The following is a 24,472-nucleotide window of genomic DNA, read 5'->3' on the forward strand; positions in this document are numbered from 1 at the left end:
TGTGGCAGTAACTGCTAAAATGTTGTCTGTGATCGGGTTCACGATTGCCCAGAATATACACACACTTGCCAGTTCATTAAGTACAAGTTACAGTTAAAACAAATGCAATAGTCCTAAACTAAATCTTAGCTTCATGGAGGTTATGATGGCCAGTATTTATTTAAAATAACTGAGAGAGACTATGATTCAGCTGTGTTTTCATTAATGAACTAACATTGATTTTATTATTATAACCTCATTTTAGTCAGTGGTCAGAAACACCTTTTATGTGCGCAGGAACTGTTTCTTGCAGATATATTAATGATATGCACAATAGTGTCCAACTCAAACCTACGACGAATGACAAAACTCGAATGCAGAGGTATCAAATGCTGGAATCAACAAGATCTGACAAAACATGACCAATTAAAAAGTGTAACTTTTATTGTTCTCCGTTCATTTGAATTCCAGTTTCAGACGCAGGGTTTTGCACATCCCCTGTGTTTGCATAGGTTTGGTAATAAGGTGAAACGTGGAAGCTGGTTACATACTACAGTTCCCCAGGCAGTCAAAGTGGATCCTAACATGTATCAGTACCTAATAACAATCCCAAATGCATCACTGTTACATAGCCTGCAGTTGTATAACACAGCTTTCTCACAAAAAGAGGAGTAGCATCGAGAGCAGGCCAATAGAGAGGGAAATGCCACTGAACAGTTTAAGCTAACATGTTTGGACAAACACACTGAATCATTCAAATTCATGGTGCAATGTTGACCTTGTACAAGTAAACAAAATTATGGCTCATCTTTTGCTCATAATCTGAAATTATCTGAGGCAGCTTCATCACTGATTGTCAGTGACCGGACAAAGAAAGTTTAAAAAGTCACCTTAAAGTAACATTTAAATATTCTTATTTTGTTGGATTGAAAGGTGAATGTTACCAGTTGGTACTTTGATGAAGGATATAAGTACCTTTAATGTCTTAAGGGAGTGTTTAACACTAATATGATTGTTAGTGCAACACTACAACAATATATAAAAAATAATAATAATGAAAGAAATATTATAAATTGAAAAATCCCTCATAATTCCTGCTACATATTGGACATGTATCTCTCAACATAAGCGTGTACTTACAGCATGCACGTAGACTTTTCACTGGTTCCCTTTCGTCCAGTTACAACCCATTATTGTCCCATTATTATTCACATACAAGAAGCACAAGAACTTCAGTATTGGCGTCTTTTCTTAATATAAGATATCCCCTAATAGCTGAGGCGCTTAAGAGGCACCATGTTTGTTACATTGGCTGCACTGTAAACATTCATTTCTCTTTGCGAATAAATACTCATGGAAAAATGTTCACATTTCCATCAACATCTGGGACAATAAAATAAAATAAAAAGCACTTAAATCAGGCGAATTAAACAGACACATGTAGGAAAGATTCACTGATTAGCCTAAACTGTAAACTTAAAGCATACAGTGTGCGTGTGCGCGTGTGTGTGTGTGTGTAACCGCCTGTAATAATCTCACTTCCCTTCAATGCACATCAGTGTACATACAGTTTCAAGTATTAATCTTATCCCACAGTGCCACTATTTATAGCTAGCTGCAAAAAAGACAGAGGCAGTCCATTCCTGGATGTGAGTGGTGGTCCCCATTGCCTCCCTGAGCTCTTAGTTTAGTCTCTAGAAAGAAGAATTGTAAGAAAATGTCAAGTTATTGAGAAGTTTCTATTGACAGATATTATTTAAATAAAAAAAACACATATCAATTTACCTGTTTGGCTTTTTCTGTCCAGCAGATGGAGCCAAAACAGCTTTTCCTTTCTGCAGGGCGCTCGTGGTCACCTGCAGGCCTTTCACATGATTTTGTTCCTACATACATACATAACAAGTTAGACATTTCACATTCACTAAAGTACACACATGGCTTTACATGAAAATGTAGATGAAATGCATTCACCACTGATGGTTTTTTGACAGGACAAGGCGGTGGAGGCCTGTTTGGGGGGTCCGGTCGGTGTTTGGGTGTCGCTGAAGGCTGTGACTGGTCTTTGGAATCCAGGGAAGGTAAAGGTGGAGGTCCTGAAGGCGGTGAAGAAGCCGGGTTCGGTCTGAGCGCAGTGAGCTGGGCAGATTTAAAAGGAGGGGGAGTGTAGTCCTGAGGAGAGTGTTGCCTCTGAGGAGACACCGCGGGCTGGATCTGGGGCTGCTGCCTCTGCTCTCTCTGCGCCGCGGCGTAAGCTGGTATGGGAGGAGGCTTCACCGCTGGACGCACGCCAGCATGTCTGGGCCGAGCCGGGCAAGACGGGCTCGGACGGGGAGAAGGTTTCCCCTGTGGACGATCACACACATAATTAAACGGAATTACTTCCTTTTATTCAAAACATTACAGCCACATCATCTCTGTATTATATTTGTAGGCTTCTTTACCAAATCCTTATTCTTTAGCAAGAAGGTTGGGTTGGAATGACCGCTGACGTGACTGTTGGCAGACGGAGATTTCTCCTCAACTTGGACTGGAAAACTGAGGATGAAAAATAAACAAAAATTAAAAACCCAACACGAAGCCTTGGATATCAAAACATTTTAGCTACAAACTAAAACAAACTATCAGCATTTCTCGACAATTACATACTTTGGCACTGGTGGTGGGGCGGAAGCTTTCAGCGGACGGAGTATATGTTTGTAGCGGCACCAAAGTCCAACAGCAGCCAAACCCACAAAGAGAGCCAGGGGGAGAACAAGCAGGACTGGAAGGAGACTGTCTTTGGGAATATTAAAAAACAAAAGGCAAGAGTCAGAAAATAGAATGATCATAAAGAAATATTTCAGTTTCCTTTCATTTTTAGGCAAATAAAACATTAGCCTGCGTCTCACTGTGGCTGATGACAGGTCCACTGTCCAGGCTCCCTCCTGACCCCCTCTGGTCACACAGAGGTGGAGCCCAGCCTGGATCACAGTGGCAGTTGTGGTTGTTGTTGCATAGCTGGGAAGAGAACAGAGACGAATGACAATATTTCAGTTTGTATTAAGTGAGCTGACATACGACTGAAGGATTCCAAGCAATGTAAAGGCTTATTAAAATACAGTTTTACCTTTGCTACTATATTTTGTACTTGCATTGCAGAACAAATGTGCGTACACTTTACCCTGCTACATTTATCCAACTATGATTAGTTTTCAGGTAAATACTTAGAGGAAGGAACCGTCCTGCCACCTGCTACGTTTGAATGCTAGACTTTTACCTTGCACTATTATTTCACACTGCTGTGTTGCAGCTTTTAATTAGGTGATCTGAATAGTTCTTGCACCGCTGCCAAGGTTGCCCTCTTTCCATAATAACAGGCAGGCAGCCAAATCCTCCCCGCACGTCCTGAAATCCATCACACCACGATCCCGGCCGTGGCGCATAGAAACCTACCCCATGTCCGCGGCACTTGGCGTTGCACTCGTCGGCTCTGAGAAAAGATGCATTGCGGCACTCTCCATTGAAGCATATCTGTTATAATAAGAAGTGGGTGTGAGTGGTGGAACATCACAGGAGTTGTTAGAGTAAAAATAACTCATCCACTTTCACTAATGTGATGCTCTTCATAGTGATTCGAAAGGAGAGGTGGAATTTACTTAATGGAAATAAATTAAAAATAAAGACTCGGCTTTCTTATATTTTCACGTAGATCTCTACGTGCATGCTAAATGCCACGTCTGTTTAAGAGCCTCACCGAGTCATCACCACATTTGGTTCCCGTCATGACCAGGCCAGGGTCCAGAGTGTCCCCCTGCGGCTCCTCGTCCCCAAGCTTGTACACGTGCGTTCCCAGACACTGAATTCTCCTGTTGCCCACAACGACGTGGGTTTCTATGCGAACAGCGTTGTTCTCAATGGGCTTGAAGACTGGAGCTGTGCACTGGATCTTCCCACATATGGCATCCCTGGCACAAGAGGAAATATAAATACACTTGAGTTGAGAAAGAAGTGAAGGAAAGTGTACTGGGCGTGCTAGCCGAGCATCTTCTTCTTCTTCTTCACCTGTCATTGCAGCTCCTGTATTTCCCAAACAGATCTCTGCCACAGTTCCCGTACATGTCCCCAGCTACGTTCACCTTCTTAAAACACAGGTCAGGGGCCACGTGACCATCTGTGGTTCGAAGAGGGAGAAAATTTATAAAAATATATGAAAACTCGTGCACGCACAAAAACACACAAACATGCAGGCACAGTGTGTTACGTGGCCACCTGATGGAGACCAGATGGCCTCCCTCACTGTTCTGCGTGGCTCCTGTGGTACTACAAAGGCTCTCCAGGAAGGCTCTGTCACAACATGAATATGGACACTGTCCAATAACAGTCCCTAATCCTGCAGCCCACTGAGGACTCACCTTTAACTCCGTCAAGCTGCTTCGAACACCTGATGTTTAACCCCTTGCATACAGTACATCCAATTCTATGGACCACGGAAAAGGAAAGAAACCACAGCTTGTTTGGTTCAGGCACTCTTATAACAAAGTAAGGACCTGATTCTGCTGTGATCTGCAAATGTAGCCCTGTTGTCTGCAACCATGTTCAGAATTGCCCAGAATATACACTCTATTGCCAGTTCATTAGGTACACCTTTCCTACACTGTTGTAATATGAACTGAACATCAGAAAAGTCATGAAGGGTGATTTAGTGCCGCTGTTTTATCAGAATGCGTTTAACACATGTCACCTTTCTAAGCCTATATGTTATACAGTATGTGATTAAATCATTTACGCTCATCTGCAGCATCCAGTTCACTCACCTCGCCCCCAGAGGGAGCGACACTGCTGCTCCAGGGTCAGACACATGCCGGTGTAGCAGTAGGCCTGCCCGCCTGCGCACGATGTACCGTCCACTAAATAAAAATTAGCAGGACAAGACTCCGCTGTTCCGTCGCAGTACTCCGGCAGGTCACACGGCCCGGAGGGAGCACGGCACAGGTCGCCTGGGCTTTTCAGCTTCACGGCGAGAGGCGAAGAGAAAGAGAGAAATGAAAAACAAGAACTTGTATCTGACTCTGAAGTGTTAGAGGATGATACAGGGTGAATTTGTGCAAGGCCAAAACTAATTTTGGTTTGCTATTTCCAGATGAACACGATTATGATCATCTGATTAATGTGAGTACCTTGCAATTATGACAGCAGACTCCGTGGGCACACTCGGCTCCAGCTTTCAGGGTGCAGTTGCTGGCATTACAGCAGGGACTGGTGCACTCCTACGCAGAAGATGAAGCAGAGTCAGGAGTAATAGAAAAGAAAACACATCAAGAGAAACATATAAACTGTATACAGACAGCCACTGACCTCTTCTTCTCCACAGTCACATTCTTCTCCTTCCTCCAAGTACCCGTTGCCGCACCGCCGCCCTCCATACATCACTTTGGTGTTTGGCAAGTTGAAGAGGCACTTCCCTCCTCCGGAGCTCAGGTAGCGCTTCAGCTCCTTCAGGTTACAGTCATTAAACACACGTGGAAATGGATGCCTGAGGGAGAGGGAAGGAAGAGTCAAATTTCACAGTTCATCGTTTCCCTTTTTTCGGTCAACGGCTGCAATTTATTTTAATGTTGTCGCATTTATGCACCGTACCCAGTAGCGGCGGCCATGATGCAGCCTCCGTCTTCTGCTTTCGCCTGGCAGCAGCCGGTAATGTCGTGACTCATGCCGAAGTTGTGGCCCATCTCGTGGGCCATGGTGGCGGCGACACCGACTGCGGACTCTGAGTGGTCCTGTTCAACAGAGGAAGGAGTTGACATAAGATAACTGGAACCGACGCAAAAGAGTCTCAGTTGATATTTATTTTGGACAGCTAAGACATGCAGAGGATTGATGTGCGTTTACTCGCTTGTCTCTCACCGTGTTAACTCCCCCAGATTGGTAGTCGGAGCACATGGCTTTGAGAGGTGCCAACCCGATGGTGGTCCCCTGGAATGGCTTTCCCCTGGAGACAAAAATGCCACTGGCGATTAGTTCAGCTGGACGGGGCACGGGGGACAGACTAAGCAGGAGATGAAAAAGAGAGTGGGAGACACTGACGTGATGAGCTGAGCGTTGTCGTTAGGGAGAACGCGGAGCTGTTTGCGTCTCCAGGACAGGAATGCTGCCAGAGTGCTGTGCGGGTTATCAGACACGGTGATCATGTTCTCGCTGCTCCACACCTCCAGGCCGATTAACGCCACGCGGATCTTCAAAGCCTTATAGTACTGTTGGCAGTAGACAGAGGCAGGAAGAGTGACGGACACAAAACGGCTTTAGTCGTGAATAAAAATAGGTGTGATGGATGTGTGTCTGAGGTCGTCATGCTTCACACCTTGTCGACCAGATTGGCCGCTTCCAGTAATTTCTCTTTGGTCTTCTCGAGGCTACCCCCGTGCTTCTCAACCTGAAAGGAAAATAAACCACACTGTCACCCACATCTGCAGCTACACATTTTCATATGTAAAATGGTGAATACCCACACTTAAAATAAGAACAGGACATGAATCAGAGTTTTATTTTTGCTAGTTCTGCAAATAGTGATGGGTACTTTTTAGATCCATCAGCAACTGTATAAGGTAAAAACATATGATATACAGTCACCCACCACTTTATTAGGTACACTAGTGAAAGAAATGCATTCTCTCTCTCTCTCTCTCTCTCTCTCTCTCTCTCTATATATATATATATATATATATATATATATATATATATATTTATATATACACCGATCAGGCATAACGACCTAATATTGTGTAGGTCTCCTTTGTGCCTCCAATTTGCCACGTTACATAGAAGACTGCAATTTTTTAATGAAAATAACTGCTATCCCTAATGTATCCACTGTTTTAGTAGGAGAAGTGGACAGAACACAACACAGAGACCCAGGACTAAACAGCACACCGCAATGTGCTCAAATTGCACTTACTTTTCTTACAAAATTTCATTGTTTTTTTTGAAGGGTAGTTCATTAAATGTAAACATTCTCCTAATTTACTTGATCTTCTTTGCACTAAAACAAATGGACTCATAGGTTATTATGCTATTATCTTACTGGACCGGCCCGCTTTAGATCAAATTGGGCTGTATGTGGCCCCCAAACTAAAATGAGTTTGACACCCCTGCTTTAGAGAATGGACATGGACCTTCTGAGGGTGTCCTATGGTGTCTGGCAACAGGATTTTGTTAGGTTGAGGGATCTAGTCTGGGATCTAGTGAATTTGGAGGCCAGGTCAACACCTTGTGCTGTTTTTCATGTTTTTTTGTTTTTAGTTGTTTCGAACTGTTTTTGTGTGTGTGTGCCTGTGTCAGGCTGCACCCCGGCTGCTGTCATCAAGGAGTGTCATTGCAATGGAGTGGGGGTGCCTTGTCTGGTCTAGGTGGGTGGTACATGTCTAAGGACCAAAAGTTTCCCAGCAGAACATTGTATTGTCACAAGATGGTCAATGTTATTTATTTCTCATAATGTTGTGGCTGATTGGTGTACGTCAGACATAAAAATTATGCTCTGTTCCTTTGAACTTTCTTCGAACAGCCACATAAACCACTTCCACATTCAGTGGTATAATACAAAAAAAAATAAAATGACCATGTATGAGAACATCCACACCAGCTTCCTCACCTCGGCCTTATCTGCCACTAAGAGAAGCTCTACGTACTTCATATTCTGACTCATTTCCCTTTTCACCTGAAAAAGGAAACAGAACAGTTTGAATATTGAATGATCAGAGACATCACTGTTTTGCAAAGCTTGCAAAGGGTATCAAGGTGTTGTTTTTCCCCCCCGCCTGAACTCACCCTCACGTTCCGTGGTGACATCATTCCGTGGATGAACTCATTAAGCCCGCCCTCCTGCTCCTCGTCGCCATGGTGATGCAGGCAGCGACCCCTGGGCAGACGGAGGCTCTCGGCTCTGAACACGGCGTGCTGCTGAGCATCCGCGGTGACAGGAAGAGGCTCTATCAGGTAGCTGACGCTTGTGTTCAGAGATATCAGTCCCCTGGGGAAACAACAACGCACGACTGATGGTTCCATCCAATCAGCTTAAAGAAATGAACGTGCGCCTTAGTGCTTGCTGTCTTTCTGTCAACCATTCTTGCAAACGTTGTCCTTATATAACCCCGGTCATTTCTTGTAACTGTAATACTAAATGCAATTTTCAAAAATAATCACAGCTCACTATTTTAATCTAAAACGTGGGAAACGCTTCTATTTTTTGCTTTTAATTTAGCTCATTTTATGAAAGGGTGGAGCAGATGGACGCCCGTCTCAGGTGATTTACAGCTGTTTACAGAGGAAGATCCGCTGGAGCAGACAGAGGAGTACACAATCCTCTGGCCCCCTCGCAAAACCGCTCCCGAGCACAGACGCCGACACCCGATCTGCACACGCAGCAGCAGGTCACGCAGCTGCAGAAAACATCTGGGCGCCCACCATGTCAATGCCTCTTTATGCTGCGTTTGCATTCTCGCAGAGATTCTACATTAGTGGGAAGATGTATTCACTCACTCACTCCTCCACAAGCAGAGCAATGACCCCGATAACAAAAACACACATATGGCTACGATTTCTGTCAGTGCGAGCTGCTTCTTCCTCCGCCTCTCCGTTCTGAGCGTCTCTGGCAGGGAGCCGCTCTGGAGCCACAGCAGGAGAAAACACAGGATCTCCACACTGAGTTGTACTCGATGAACCAACTCCGGAGCCTATGACCTACTAACCTAATGGACTATATGAGATACAAGATGCACAACTATTTCCTATCAGCTTATCTATTCATCCAGGGTTTGAGATCAGGCCAAATGATTATGCAGACTCTATGAAATATGACAGACTTGCCATTGTTCGTTTGGATTGTAATCTGACTTTTTATCAGCTATTGCATTAGCTACTTGCATATAACATTAGTATCTGGGTTACAGACAGACTTCCTCAGTTATCTGACATCATGTGTGTGTGAAATTCAAGGTATCCACAAGGATGATTTAGCAAAATAAGAAATGCTCAGCAGCAGCTAACCACCTATTACACGTACTGCAGACTCGGGGAGTCTGACAACAGTGAGGCAAGTGCTTTGTATCCATTAATTGTATTTTGTTTGCACGTCTCTGAAGATGAACAGAGACTGAACAATTAGCATTAATGGCATAATAGCTTTGATGATTCGCAGAGACAGCCATGCAAACACATCAGATGAGAACTATCTAAACATTATCACTGCACAATCAAATCTCTATCGGCTAACTTCCTGTTATGAGTATCGCAAAAACATTTCCGCCCGTCTTATTCTCTCTCAGCTGAAGAAACTTTAAAGCTCGGAAAAAAAAGTCCTGCTCCGTTTTCTTAACTGTAGGAGTTGTCTTCACAAAGAGAGTTTTGTTTGAAATTTATTTCACCACAGGGAACAGCTATAAATATTTTCCCATACCTGAGTCCCGAACAAGTGCTGACTGCAACGCTGGAACCTTCCACGCCCAGAACCTCGCCGTGGTAGAAACAGTGTCCCTGGAAGACAAAATCACGACTCAACGCACAGCTCTCTAGTCTAGGGAAACAGTAATTCAACTTAAAAGATCATCAAAATCTGTCATAGACCCACAGTGTTGCCAGGGGATGAGGTCTTGCGAGCTCCACCGGGGGTGTACCATATTTCCTGATATCCAGGGGCCAAAAGTTGCCTGGTGAAAGCAAAAGAAAAAACAGTCAGGGACAAGAACATATATAGTGTTAGACATTTAATCTACGGAAACAGCCACAATATGGAGGCGTAATGGAGAAATATATATATAAAATGGTAAAAAAAGCTAAAGGAAAAGGGGAAACAGAGGAAGACAGACTCTCTCCAGCAGCCCACAGCTCATAAAACATTCATTCTCAAGGAGACTCTATAAAGCCAAACTGCTTTAAAGGTTTAGACAAAGGTTCTTTCAGAGATAAGAAAGCACAAAGAAGACTGTGGGAAAATGGTTGTAATAAAACCCATATGTACCTTTCCCAGTTGATCCTTTGCACTTCCTGGAGAGTATAGCTGAAGGAGTTGATAAGTTCCCTATGCTGAGAGTTATTGGTATGTCCAGACCGCATTTGTTTGACAGGGCTATTATTTACCACTGTGCTCCAGTTTTTTTTTCCTTTACTATACCAAAATTTCTCAATTCGTGCACAAGGCCGACTGCGCTGGAGAGGCTGATAAATCACAGAAACATGCACATGTCTGGAGGAGCATTAATTTTATTTGGGTAATACGTTTCCTCTCCTTCTCCATTTGTTTGTATGCGCTGTATCTGAGGGAGTGTCTTTGGACCCAGTATTAATGCTTGCGTTCCTGCCTTTCTCCCTCCAGCTTTGTCTCAATCCTTTCTTCCTGTCTTCATTCATAAACTTTGTCCGCCTCGCAGCTGGTTTTCTTTTACGCCATCTTTCAAAAATCTCCTCTCATCACTCCTCCCTGGGTCGACTTCAGATCCATCAAACTCGCAGCAGCAGCAGCAGGAGCGGCTGCCGTGAAATCAAGGTGCACAGGAAGCTGCGTGCATTCACGGTTCCTGGTGCTGATTATTAAAGGCGTGCTTTCATTTATTTAACGTGTTTTCTTAAAAATGCTGTTTCCTTTTATTTTGAAAGGGACAGGCACAGAGACAGGAAGATGCAGAAGAGGACAGGGGAAAAACATGCACAAATATAACCCACTATAACTGTAGGAAGTTTTAAACACTTCCTTTCTTAGAAGTTGTCTCTTATCTGAACTGTCTCTGCCGTCATCTGTATTTGCCCCAGTCACTTGGCCATCGGGTTGCCATGCACAGGTTGAATTCATATTTTAAAAATTGTGAAATACACTAAGTTGAAGTTAAACAATGCTATGCCAAAAAAGTCAGACAGGACCTGGCTAACTCATGAAAAACCTATAAACTGACAGTTGTAGGCTGATTCTGTCAAGGCGCACCAAAACTGCCTGCCAGTACTTTCATTCTGACAATTTTGGTTTCATAGCGGTGGGGCGGATGTGCAAAATGAATCTTAGCTGGTCGCCGTGACTTCAGAATTCAGTTTCAGAGGATTTGTAGGGTTCATATTTCGTACAGACATGATACAGTCATCTTTAAGAAGGCAAATCAGCAGATTTCCCAAAATGTTAAATGTCTTTCCTTTAAAGGACAATGAAGACAAATGAAGGGAAGATGGGGATTTTTCTTTTCTGTCCCATCAGATGCCCTCAGGGAGACAAGGCTCTTGAAACAATGACAGCCTGTTGATTCTAGCCAACGACAGAATACCGCTGCTTCATCCTTGTAACAGATCACTGGGAGGAGCAAAATAAGTCATAGAGGGGACTTAAAAATGATCAGTCGGTGGTAATGTATCCGCTCTGATGTCGCCCTAAACGCGGTGACCCCCACTGTGTTGTCATTTGACCCCCTAACCTCACTCATATCTGGCCTTCCTCTAGTCTCCCAGCTTCGCCAGCTTCCTGAATATTCCCATCACGCTCTCTCCTCTCATCTCCGTTACCACCCCTGTCGCTTTAGCAGGCAGAATAACTGATGACTGACTGAACTTCACCCCGTTGCTGTTCCACTGTTGTTATACAAGAAGAGCAATCACTTCTTCCATGAGGGAAACACGTAACGACTCCCCATCCTTCCTTCATCCTCACATGCCAGTCAGCAGCTCTGTTCCTGCGCTGATTTACTGCTCCTTGTGGGATAACGCTGTGTGTACTCTAGTAGACTGATGGCTAGGTAACCTGCCAGCGTGTGACATGCAGACACAACATGCTATTAACAAGGCTATATAGTTGCCGTTTAACGGATAATCACGTCACCATGAATTCACATGAAAAGTCTAAAGCTAGCCATGAATTTGCCACAGCTTGGGACACTGATGGTTTAGCACGCTTACGGCTTAACTGCGTAACACCCTATTATTTGATTTGACTTCTATAACGTAACCGTTTAATATCAGCTAATTGCATAAATCATTGAGGCAGGGCATGTTGCGTTCCATATTTAACCCATGGGTTGAACGGAAAGAAAGGTGAATAAGGCGAACATAAAGAAAAACACCACAAGAACCACCAACAGGTGTGATCACCAAACTGATGAGTTTCATTTTAAACGCCCCAGATTGTTTGTAGGGTGGTGCGCAGTTACAAGAAAGAGTGATACAGTAAAAGTGGTGGGCTTGTATGTATTTGTATGTGTTTTTTGAACCCATGAGAGTCTGCTATTCTTAATTTAAACTTAAAATATCCTCACTGGGTCGACAAACTTTGTTGGCATTTGCCTCTGAATGCAGGATAGCTGTGCCTGTCATTATCTGGAACAAGAGGACCAGTTGAAGTTGTGTGTGAATATCCATGTACTCCATTGCAGTCACCAAGAACCAAAGGTGTCACCTTGAAATGTCTTCTTGCATCCAACCAAAAGTAAAACATAATCATTTTACTGCTCATAAAAGCAGACAATTCTTATAATTTAAAAAATGCAACTAAAAAATGTTTAACATTCCTGCTGGATAAATGATAATAGAAAATACCCTTTGATGAGTTGTATTTTGGGCAAACAATCAATTGTTCAACTTGTCATTTCACCTCAATTACTGAACATAAGGGCAGCCTTTAATCAGTGACAGTTGGGAAAACCCCCCGGTTAAACACAGACACACTCTTTCGCGATCTTTATCTCCATCGTAACATGTCCAGCGGTGGGTGGCATGGACCTGATTTCACTGCCAGGCCTCGAGTCAACCGGAGTGAAACACTTCTAACGCTTTCGGAGCACGTCAGAGCTTTATGCCTAATTGTATTCTGGCAAACACTGTGACAGCTTTCAAATCAAGGCTCTGAAGACCTCTGTGTGACGGCGTTGAGCACTCAGTGTTTGGATGCTGTCCAGCGTCCACACAGATGCTGTGATTGAGGAGCGCAATGCTGACTGTCTGGCCGTGAGGCTTGGACAAAGGCTTGGTTCAGACTCAGGAGGAGAAAGACGGGGTGGGGGAGTAATACTAATGTACTTGGAAGATAGTGAAGGGGGGGTGGGGGGGGCTGGGTAATGCATTAGGGTCAGTGGGTTGCATTCTCTCATAGTATCAGATGACATCACCGCACACGGACAGAGAGCGGGAGAGAGACGGCTGATGCAAAGTCAAAGCACCGCTCAGCAACGGATGATGAAGAGGTTTTTATTGCAAAGGGAGGCTAACGCTCCGTCGTGTGAACACGGGCTAACACAGAGGCCTAGATTGAGACATCTGAGCAGACAGACACCGCGCCACTGTGAGACTAAACATACACACAAGGGAAATAAGGACAAGCGTCCCCCCGGCTCAGACCTGCAATCCATCAGCACCGAGCTTTAAGTCTTGTTTGTGTTCATTTCGGGTGCTGTGTGCGCGCTCGTGCGCGCATAAGTGTGTCTCTGTGTCATCTGTCTGCGTGTGGCCGCGGTCTCCCAGAGCCCGACCCCCAGAGGGATTGTGGGAGACGTATATTTGTGCTGGAGCCCTGGGGAATGTCAGCCGAGGTGAGAGAAGCGAAGGGAATGGGAAAGAACGGGGGTGCTCGTTTTTAAGCCGGACAGCGGAAAGACATACGAGGTGAGGACAAGATTACAGGAGAGGGAGAAAGGAGAAACATTATTGTGTACATCTCCCAAGGGAGTGCTTAATTCAGGTTCATGCACTTAAGGGTGTGCAGGAAGGGCATTAAACAGAAGAGCAGAGAAAGTCATGCAGAGGAGGATGCAAGAATATCCACACGATTCACGTCTGAACCAGAGGGATATAACTCACACCCAGACTGACCCCGACTGTCGCCTGCTTTCCTCTGTCCATGACTTTTTCTCACCTCAACCCTTTCCCCTGCTCCATCACTCACTTTCTTGCACCGCTTCCTCCCCCTCTCCCTCTGTTTTTACATCTTTTCCTGCTCTCTGAGTCAGCACGCAGAACGCCCGGCACTCTGCGTGTGCACCGCAGCCTTTCATTAAGATAAAAGCTCAGGCAGACACTCGTACACACATCAGTGAAGAACGAACCAAAAAAAGACTCACACGCACACACACACACTGACCACCACAACCAGGGAGGACATAAATGATGGCCACGGGGACTCGCAAAACTCCACAGGTCTGTCTTCCTCCAAGATTTCACGAAGTGGTACGTTAAGAGAAGAGTGCGTGAGATGGACGAGGATTAAAAGGAGGACAGCTGGAGAAAAATAGATGTGAAACGTTGCAGGGAGATAAACACAGACAGGATCAAGACCGTCTCACAGCTACTTTGGCTTCACCCTTATCTGCTGCCCGAGCAACACAGTTTTGGGTGCAACAAGGACACAAGGGAGTAGCCAGGAGACAGGGCTTGGACACTGGCAGAATTCTCTCTGGCGTCTCTCCAAAATCAGACATTAATCTTGGCTGACACAAGCTGCTGTCTTCCCCAGCCCGGCCCGTTGTCTCACATACAGAGTTTCGTCTCCACATTAGACCAACAGAGGACCAAATCAAAATAGCAACGCAGTAAGGGAGGATTCTCTGATTAAGTCCACAGAGTAAGGGACTGTTGACAAGTGATTGTGGTGGGGAGGAGAGGGGAGGGGGTGCAACTTGTATTGGTATTTCTTTAAGGAGGTCAAAACTCCAGCTATACATGTAGTATATACAAATATTTTATCTTAATGGACTGACGCGCTTTGGCTCGTAGCCTGCGTCAGGGTCGTGAAGAAACGCAGAGCAGGCAACAACTAGAGATGCTCTGTAAGCGCTGATAGTCGACCAAAAAAGACAAACTGCAAGCCAGAAATTTGAACAATGAGCTGAAACTCACAATAAAACTCTCAATCCTCCAATTTGCAGATTAGAAACGGTCGTATTTTTAACAGTCCCTTAGTGGATTAATGGAAAAATCTTAAGTTAATAGTCAATAAAAACAACAAACAATATTAATAAGCCGTTTTAAACTTTTTTATTTACTTTAATTTAATACTACCGTTTCAACAAAGCAATGTTTCACAACTGTGCACTCTAACTGTAACTGTAGCAGAAGTGATTTGACACAAATGAAGAAATGTTCACATCTTTCCTGTTCTAGGAAGATGACAAGTTTCACGAAAACTGTTACAAAATATATTTTTCATGCTTATGAGGAATTTAATTTATTCCCACAGCATCGTAATTCCTCTTTTTTTTTTTTAAGAACAATTTGTGGTTATGTCTTTTACCAGTTAGCCCCTTTTTTTTTCTGTTCTATCAAATCTAACTTCCTGTCACTCCTTCTCTAATGTACCACACATGTACCCAGACAGTTTGTGATTGATGAAAATTCCTTGCCCAGGAGGAAATCTAGCAGCGTGACCACCTGCCGGGCCGCGAGAGCAGGGGGCAAATCCCTCAGGGGGCAGTCAGTCAGACACAGTGGAGTCATGGTTTGTTAGCGTGAGTGAATGAACGACTGAGACTGCGTAGACTCGAAGGGGAAAAATGGACTTAATTTCTAATGTTCATAAAAGCTTCCCAGTCCACTTGTGCGCTGGCTCAAATCCAAAAGTGATAAACCGCGGCTCGGCTGTCACACTCATACCTCAAGAGCTGCAGCCCCCCCCTGTTATCCCTAAGAGCTGTTGGACTATCTACTTCACTGGTGAGACACTCAGCTCCTTTCCTATATCCATCCTATTGTTACTGGACAGGAACCGCTCCATCAGATTACAGGATGAGGCACAATCTCACTTCCTGTTTGCCCAAGGCACACAGATCGGGTGTCGACCCTCTGTCGTCCATAACCACCGTCCTTCTTTCCTCCCTTCACCCCCCTCTCGGCACCCAGGGGGGCACTGACCTTATAAATGCGTCTATGTGACAGCTAACATCTGGTCAAATAAACAGCACTAGCCAGGGCGTCTCGTGAAGGACACGCAGGACAATACCGGTGTCTAAAATGCTTGACTTTTTTTTTTATATATATATACGAACAAGGCGCTCCTCTAGCCTGCAGACTTTGGACCAGCTTTAATCCTGTGCATTAAACATAAAGATGTTGTGGTGCAGTGCATTTAGGTTACTCACTCATTCTTCTCCAAATGTAGTCTGAGCTCCTGGCCCTCAGCCGAGATCAGGACCTGTGCCTCTGCAGGATGCTGCAAGGAAAACATCAAACACATTTAGATGTAAAAGCTTTATTGGTCAGCTTTATGCACGCCTACGAAGAATCTAATCTTTTCTTTTAAGCCAAGGACTTGGAGCAGTCAGGAGTCTTACAAGGCACCCAGGGAGCCTTGCAGCCATGGATGTTGAGGGAATTTGAACCCTTCAGTCCCAAAGTCCACTTCTTTAACCACTATTCCCAGTCTACTCCATTGATTACTTATCATCCGAGCAAATCATTAAGCAAACATGACTAACTGGATCTAAAGATTAAATGACTGTCATTGTGGTTTGGAGCTGACAGGCAGATGGACTCACCTCTTTGTTGGCAGACCTCTTGTGTCTGAGAGGATGCTGCCATATGGGATAAGTAATCTCATAACTCTGTACGTGATCAAGGATGCTCTTCACCGAAGGCGGTCTGATTTCTCCTGATGGCAAACAGAAGGAATGTGAGGAAAATGTGACAAAAATACCACATAAGGCATGGAAGGGATTCTGGTTGTATCACTTTAAAAAAAAAAAAAATGCTATTGACATGGTGCATACACCCAGAAAACACATGCGTTTTAGACATAAACGCATCCAAATGCAATGCAATATCGATCTGTTCCTAGAGGAATTTCAATGTTAGCCATCGCTCCGAGGGAGAGCCAGACTCACCACTGTAAACACCGCCTTCAGACACAGCAGCAGCAGCATGGACACAGTGGAGGAGAGCTACCAGGCACAGAGAGGACTGCACAGCATCGAGAGGAGGGTTGCGCGCTCCTGGACGCATTCTAAAAACACACGGCTCCGAGCAGACTCGCCAAACTGACGCATAAATGTAAACGGCGGTGAAAAAACAAAACAAAACAAAAAAAATCGACCCGGGTGTTGCACGTCAGAGGAGTGAACGGCGCCGGTGTGACATCGCGATGAGCCGCCGATGCCGCTGCTGCTGCTGCTGCTGCTGGCTTCTCTCTGAATGAGATGATGCCTGCAAGCCTGCGGGGCGCACATCTCCGTATCGCTCGCAACCCCTCCCCTTCATCTTCGTTACAGAAAGGGACGCACTGTCTGTTGAGCTGAAGCAAGACGCGCCAGGATGTGATGAAAAGATGCAGGAGTGAGCAAAACGAAATCACGATTGCGACAGAAACACAATGACATGCCGAGGACAGGACTCTACAACATATAGACCCTGTGTCCTCATATGGGGACATTAAGTTTTAGGTTTGTGGCAACTTATTCTGCTTCATTTAAACTTGGAAGACGCTTTTGTCTTTCATCTAGTGGTAGCAAAGGGTCAATACACTAGTCGGTATAAAAATATAATAGCAGATTAATTCTACAGCCTATCATATGAGACGCAAATTCTGCAAGTACTTGTTTGAGGACATTGGGACTTCATTGTTTAAATTCTGTCTTTGCTCAGCCATGTCCAGATATTAAAATGAACAGTTTTACATTGTGTTATGCATTGATGATTGTAATATCCCCATGTCCACATATGAGGACATCATTTTTTTCCTTCAAAAAGGACTTCCTGTTTAAAGATGATGCTTAGTTTTTATAATTCTTAGGTTCTACTAATCCCAAATAATAAATGTATGGCAAACAAAATCTCGGGTCTCAGGAGGATATATTTCTCATTCTTAAATGGAGTATTTAATGAGTAGCCTGTTTGTGATGAGCATAACTTCTTAAAAAGGACACTCCAGAAGAATTTCTATAAAGTTGGAAGGATGACAAGCAAAAGAACATCCTAACTTTTAGTCACCTAAAAAATCCTAGATCATTTATTTCCTTTAATTCAGTCATTTCCCCCAGCAAGGTTCCCGGTCTTAGAAGTCCATCCTTTAAAGCCAACATAGTCTGATTTTACAAACAGGTTACACATTTCCAGTCTTATGGCCCAATCTGAGAGAATCCTGAGGACATTATTATCACAAATTTCTACCTGAGCTGTAGCTTACTTTTACCAATTAGCTTATTTTTATGAGTGAAATGGACTTAGAAATGTACCTGTGATGTTGCAGTCACACAGGGATTGCAGAAACAGTGGAACTTCTCATTGGTCCATCTGTACATGACATGGATGTTTCCAAGATGCTTAGTTGTGGTTGCTAAATGGCGGCTGTGCAGTTATGTTGGCCATGTCTCGCAACGGTTCTTCCCAGCAAGAGGAAGATATTGCAGCTGAAAACCTTGACTTTGACTCCAGCCGGTGCAGCCCAGTGGGCTTATGTATAGACCTGGCATGTAAACATATGCTGTCTTTAAATATCTGCACCACTTGCCTCGACACGTTGCGGTTTCCAGGAATACTTTACTCCTGAAGGTTGAGTCACAGTATGCACCGGCTACGTCAACAACCCAATTGATTTAAGCACAAAGAGCTTTTATGTAATCAAGAAAATGCCAATGATGTGATTTTTTTATTATTATTATTGGCGTTCATTCATTCATTAAAGAAAGTTACTGATGTCAAATTAAAACAAACAGGCCTTTATAAAGGAATAAAATTCCAAATTGACGAATGCAGAGATCACTTCTAGTTACATAAAGTACAGTGCAGCAGCTACATGCTTTGAACGAGGTCACAGACCCAAAAATACAGCTTGAACTCCGGACAGTAACCGAGCCTACTACAGTAACAAAATACAGTACGGGCTTCTACCTCTGCAAGCGTCCAGCAGCCATTCATACTGAGCCGGTCATTTATAAGTGCGATGATAAATATGCCACAGAGCACATGTCAGGAGGATAGAGTGTATGCAGGGTGTGTGAGGTATTCTTAGCGCTGATGACAGTGCAGGCCGACAAATCCATTCACATCTCTAAATGGTGCTCTGGCTCGGAGACAAGGCCCGCGTGTTCCTGTCGAGGTATTGGTTTCTGCTTATTTGCGCCTCCGATAAATCTTACTCTTACTACACGCTGTAAGTGATATTGAACACTTTGCGGAAACGCTTCCTGTAAAGTTAACTTTAAAGCATTAGAAAAGAGGATAGCCGAGATTGAAAATAGGCGCACGCTGTCGAAAAACCCTCGGCGAAGAAAGCAGCACGGGGCCAAGAGGAAAGATGTTAAACAGGCTGCGAGATGAACGGTTGATAGTACTCTAAATGCCATTCATAATATCATACGGGGATGTATTTTTGGAAGAGCAACCTTAGGAGAGCTACATGTATTGGACCAGGCTACAGGGGAATAAGCAGATGCCTGCGTCAAGACTATAATCACACCGCTGTGCATGCCCTTAATACTAAGATTATTAAATGATCTGCTTCCGTTTGACCAATATCATCATGCAAATAAAACAGGAAAGTTCCAGCTCGGTGAAAAATATGATCAGAGTTTAATACAATGTAAGAACATGTTCCAGTTGTGAGTCAGTTGTCGTCAGTCTCATTTAACCCTTCATGCTTCAGGGTAATATGTTGCTTGACATGAAGCAGGGGCTGTATGCTCAAATGAATCCATATCCACCACTCTCGTCAGATGACTTCAGAGAAGTTCTCCGACAGCAGGAGGGGAGCCGTTAGCAGTTGTCGTCCTCCAGGATGTCGGGGTGCTCCTCCCAGAACTGATCTCCTATGATGTCGCAGTGGTAGGCCTCCACCCTCCTCCTGCTCCGTGTAACCGACACGTCCTTCTCCTCTTCGTTCGGTAGCTTCATGCGTTTAGTGATCGTTTCATCTCGCTGGATAAAATAAATGGAAACTTTGACTAATGGAGTTAAAAGGTACCTAAGGCTTAGAGGAATAGTTCAACGTTTTGGGGAGTACTAACTCCTATCTACCTAGATGCACCACTCCAGTATGAACTAATTAAGATATAACCCGCGACCCTTAACAGGAAGAAGCGGTTACAGAAGATGAATGAATGAATTAATGTTTTAATTAGTGAACTTTAGATGCTGTACAGAGCCAGACAATCTCGTAGGTCAACCACCTCTGTCATATTTAACAAACTAGTGTGCCTAATGAACTGGCTGATTAGTGTACATTAACGTACTGCTGCAAAAAGTCTTCAAGTGTTATTATAAACCAGACAAGCAGCGATTACACACCATCCATTTCATTATGATACGAAGATACACTGATTAAAACATTGAGGTTGTTTTAAATATGTGTTCTTCCATAGTGCACGTTTCATAACCTTTTAATTTTTGTCAAGCAACATCAGTATTTATGCAGTCCAAGCAACTACATGTTAAAAAGTATCCCAGACTTCTCCACATTTGATGTCTAAGTCCAAATAGCAACGTGTTTTTTATGTGATTAAACAGTTTTAAAATGTTAACATGTTAGTTCCATTCTGCCTGTGTACAGTATTCTATGATGTATTCAAATAACTGTCAGAAGATTATAGCTCTAATCGCTGTAATTCATGCAAATCAACTAACAATAACCCCAGATAAGTTTGGTTAAGTTCATGCAAAGCTGCGTTTCAGTTAACTTGCACAGTAAGTTAAATGAAAAGTACTGCGATGCTACGGCAGTTAGCAACTCGTCTGGCCAAAGAGGACCTCAGCTCTATACACACATTATTATTTCCCCTCAACATATTCCACAAGTCATTTTTCAATAGTTGTTTTCTCCACACAAAAAAAAAAAACAGCTGTGCAAAAATGTTTCTTCGCTGTGTGCATGACAATGACAAAGATACTCTGTGAACTCTTCTGACAACCGCGTGACCGCATCGCTCATTTATATTCAACTTAATAACTGACTACTTGTGATGTATTGTGATGTATTACGAGCAATCCAGGGACATGCTACATTATCTTCCACAATAATGTGGCTCAGAGCTGTCTTGTAGGCAGTGCTGCACAGGATCACCGGGAATACTTTTCTTTTCTTTTTTTCTATACTTGGATACACCTGGATACACCTGGATATTGCTGCCATCTAAGTCCATACTGCATAGGGACCGTGTGTTTATGCATCCAGACAGTGATTTAATTACCCCAATGTGGGATAAATGAATGAATTATCTTATCTTATCTTAACAGACTGTCAAAGACACAAAGCTCACAGATTCTCGATGTGTCAGATTCTCGGTGTCTGTGATTGTAGTTAAGTTTTGACATTGTTGACAATGACGTAACTTTGAGTCAAAAGACAGATGTCATGATCATCTTCGTTTCAGACTGGGATGTCATTGACACAGCAATTTTAAATAATATGGGACGAAACCTGATTAGAGGCCGAAAGACAATCCCTCAACCAGCGGCAACCCTGATGTTGAAAAGGGCAAGTTGCTCACATTTCTGGAAAACATCCTATAATCCTATATGTTTGGAAAGCTTTGTTTTGCAAAGAAAATTCACACGTTAAAGTATTAATAAATAATTGTGTTATTCTGAACACATGTATAAGTGCGTGCCTTAAAGATTTAACACTTTTCACTGGAAACCCAAGATAGTAAAACAACATCTGAGGGAGTTTCTGAGGAATAATTGCGCAGGTTTAACCCATCTTGGTCGGCTTACCTTTTCCCAAATGAGGGTGGTGCCTTTCCTGTGGAGGGCAGATTCATTGTTGTAGTTGATGTCAAAATCTGAGAATAGAATCTCATTTTTATCTGCAGCTAATGTCCCCTGAAAGAGGAGAAACACAGTTAGGACATCTGCATTTAAATATTACCAAAATTCCTCTACCGCCTAATTCCACCAATAAAACCACCTTCCTTTCTCACTTCTTTCTGTCCCCCATGATGAAGCAACTAGAAACCACAACAGGCCGATGAGCTCCAAATAACTCATGTTTCCTAAACACGCAGCCATAATGCACATTTCCACAACTCATCGGCTGTTTTCCTCACAGCCCACTGGAGAGTGAAGTGACTTCCAGAGAACAGCTGCATCGATCCCTGGCAGCTGCCACAAACGGAGACAGACCTGATGATATATTCTGTGTAGTATTTTCATACACAACAATAAATAATTCCTACAGCGACTGGTCAAATCTATTATACACACTTTGTTAGACTTTCCATTAATAAACCTATTATAATAAGGGCATGTTAAGAAACGGAGAGTTTGAAAATATCTGAGTATTCAGGTTGAAAATTGATAAATGGATTAAAGTTATAGTAATCAGGATACGTAGGCTTATACAGTCTGTTTCAACCATCACTGATGACCTACTAGTAGTGTATGGTGGGGTATTTATCACAGAGACCGTGTCCTCTGTTTAGATTTTCTTATTTTCTTCTATATTTTTATGCTGAAGACATTTCTGAGCAGCAACCTTTGGGCACTGGGTGTGTAGCCCCCAGACATTTTGATCCGGACTCTAAAAAAACCAACAGACATCACAGTCCCTGTCTGTCTGTCTGGGCTCTCTAACTGTGTCATAGATATATAAAGAGATGCATGTCTGTGCGTCTGTTGGACTGAGGCCGGGGGGAGCTACACACACATAAACATGTAAACACACACATAGCAGAGTGAAGCAGAGAGGTCACAAGACAGTGGAGAGTATGAAGCGTGCCATTTGGAAGTCCAAATGCCGCAGGGTTGTGTGGCGGTGTTTGTTCGTGCATGCTTTATGATCTAACCACCACAAAACTATCACAAATGATAGTTTTAATTCTCAGATTCACGCCGCTCCCTCTCTTCATGCACTCTCTAGCTCACTGGGGTACACACAGAGAGACAGAACCACTGATTTTGCTCGCTGCATCGTTCCTGGAACCATGAGGACAATTCTGTATGCGAATTGAAAGTATTGTCTTTATTCATGCTTAATAACCTCTAAATATGCAGGAGTTCTTATAACTCTGCTTTGTTTATTCTTTGTCTAATTCTGTTATTTGCACAGACTTGACATACCTCTGCTAATGAAAACATTAATTAACTTCCGACTACGTTTCACTCTCACCTTCAGGCGATCCTCTGCCTGTGTTGTGGTGAGTCCTCCTTTCTGTACTAATGTCCAGAACACCGTGTTGTATAAATTATTTATGTGACCTGAAAGAAACAAAAGCACACGTACAGTGAAGCGACACCTGTTATCCTAAACGTGGGCTTTGTAAACCAATCAGAGCAAAGTATGCACGCACAGTCTGCTTGCCTCCAGCTGAGGTAGTCTCTGAGGTTACGGTTGCTGGGATACAGGACCACGCGTCCATCAAAGCTCGGGGGATAGGAGAGGGGCTGTTCTCCAAAAAACTCCTTCCAGAAAAACACGTATGAGGAGGAGAACTGGGAGGCCACGTGGGTCATGAGCTTACTGGCAGGGAAACATAAAGAAAAAATAAAGTCAGACAAACGCTAAAAGAAGTTTGTGTGAGACTGAAAGTGAGGAATCCATACCTGGCTCTCCTTTTGAACCAGGTGGAGGTCCTCTTGAAAACAAAGCTGAACTCATCACTTTGACCGTAAGCGATGGCAATATCCTCTAGTTCTTCCATAACAGAGCGTGCACTCCTGGCCATCAGCCCCAAAGCCCGGTTATCGTTGGGCTTTGTAAATGAATGCTGCTCTGCAAACCTGAAATTAAATACAGGGTGAAATTAAAAGTAATAAATCAAACGTATGGTGCATGACCTCACAGAATGAAATGAAAGCTCACTTGTGGAAGTTGCGACCATCCAGTCTCACGACAATGTAGCAGTTTCGTAGACAAGTGTCATCTGTTTCAAAGTTGCGGACATATTCAAACTTGCTTTTGGCCATGCTGACGGAACTGGTAAAGGGACGGGCAGATGGTGAGAGCACACAAGACCTAAATACCCCACCAAATCTACAGCCCGTTCCAATCACCATAAGGATGCGCCTGAAAAGAAAAGAAACAAGCACAAACACATTACTCTGGCTATTATGTTGGCAAAAACTGGACCACAATAACTCTACTTTTACATGAAAGTCTATTTGCAAAGAAGCACACATCAAATCGTTGCTCTCAACGGAATAATTACTGTTAAACATCCATCAGTAACACTTACACATAGATGTCATCCGTGTGTGGTGTTAATTTTCGACAGTAAAAGGCAAGTTAGCTTCTCGGATGCCGATTTAGTGTGCGTTTTCTTTATTCACACGAACACTGGTATTTGATTTAGTTGGACATACAATGTGTTCTATTAATGAATATCTAAATTTACCCAAAAAAGCCTCTTACACACGTTGGTTTGTGTACAGTCCGTCACCGAATTATATCCGAGTTGTAACTAAAGCTCTGCGAATAGAAAGTTCCGGAGCGCAAGCAGGAAATAATGACAGTTAATCACTGTCCGTTGCTTCAAGCCATCTTATAAAAAATCACAATCGTTAAAAAGAAATATTTTAGTGTTGTTAAATAAGATAATCGATTGAGGCACGTTGATTGTCTGAGATTATTTCAAGCATC

At 43.5% G+C, this 24,472-nt stretch overlaps 2 protein-coding genes across 2 annotated transcripts; both read right to left on the reverse strand.

Moving 5' to 3' along the window:
* Positions 1-1,760: 1,760 nt before the first annotated feature.
* adam19b (ADAM metallopeptidase domain 19b) lies at positions 1,761-17,148 on the reverse strand (the record flags this gene model as incomplete). The annotated part of the gene is made up of 22 exons (XM_084550249.1): positions 16,788-17,148; positions 16,443-16,555; positions 16,047-16,117; positions 9,578-9,656; positions 9,407-9,483; positions 7,780-7,981; positions 7,604-7,669; positions 6,317-6,388; positions 6,043-6,209; positions 5,863-5,947; positions 5,596-5,735; positions 5,314-5,491; positions 5,136-5,225; positions 4,773-4,968; positions 4,021-4,129; positions 3,713-3,923; positions 3,412-3,489; positions 2,868-2,976; positions 2,626-2,755; positions 2,421-2,514; positions 1,951-2,322; positions 1,761-1,862 (listed from the first exon to the last, which is right to left on the reverse strand). Exons 1-22 carry the CDS (start codon positions 16,903-16,905, stop codon positions 1,761-1,763), a joined length of 2,859 nt encoding a protein of 952 aa, XP_084406375.1. The 5' UTR covers positions 16,906-17,148.
* A 2,299-nt stretch (positions 17,149-19,447) lies between these two features.
* Positions 19,448-23,992, reverse strand: thg1l (tRNA-histidine guanylyltransferase 1-like). The gene is made up of 6 exons (XM_084550250.1): positions 23,696-23,992; positions 23,437-23,613; positions 23,184-23,353; positions 23,003-23,091; positions 21,610-21,717; positions 19,448-19,815 (listed from the first exon to the last, which is right to left on the reverse strand). Exons 1-6 carry the CDS (start codon positions 23,887-23,889, stop codon positions 19,654-19,656), a joined length of 900 nt encoding a protein of 299 aa, XP_084406376.1. The 5' UTR covers positions 23,890-23,992; the 3' UTR covers positions 19,448-19,653.
* Between the last annotated feature and the right edge of the window lie 480 nt (positions 23,993-24,472).

Source organism: Chelon labrosus (genome assembly GCF_963514085.1).
Source record: "Chelon labrosus genome assembly, chromosome: 8".
Lineage (NCBI taxonomy): Eukaryota > Metazoa > Chordata > Actinopteri > Mugiliformes > Mugilidae > Chelon > Chelon labrosus.

Coding starts and splice junctions, on each gene's coding strand:
- thg1l (XM_084550250.1), bottom strand. CDS start 23,889: ATGGTGATTGGAACGGGCTGTAGATTTGGTGGGGTATTTAGGTCTTGT. Junction 21,718..23,002: donor AGGCAGAGGATCGCCTGAAG/GTGAGAGTGAAA, acceptor CTCCTCTTTCAG/GGGACATTAGCTGCAGATAA. Junction 19,816..21,609: donor CCACCCTCATTTGGGAAAAG/GTAAGCCGACCA, acceptor TATTTTATCCAG/CGAGATGAAACGATCACTAA.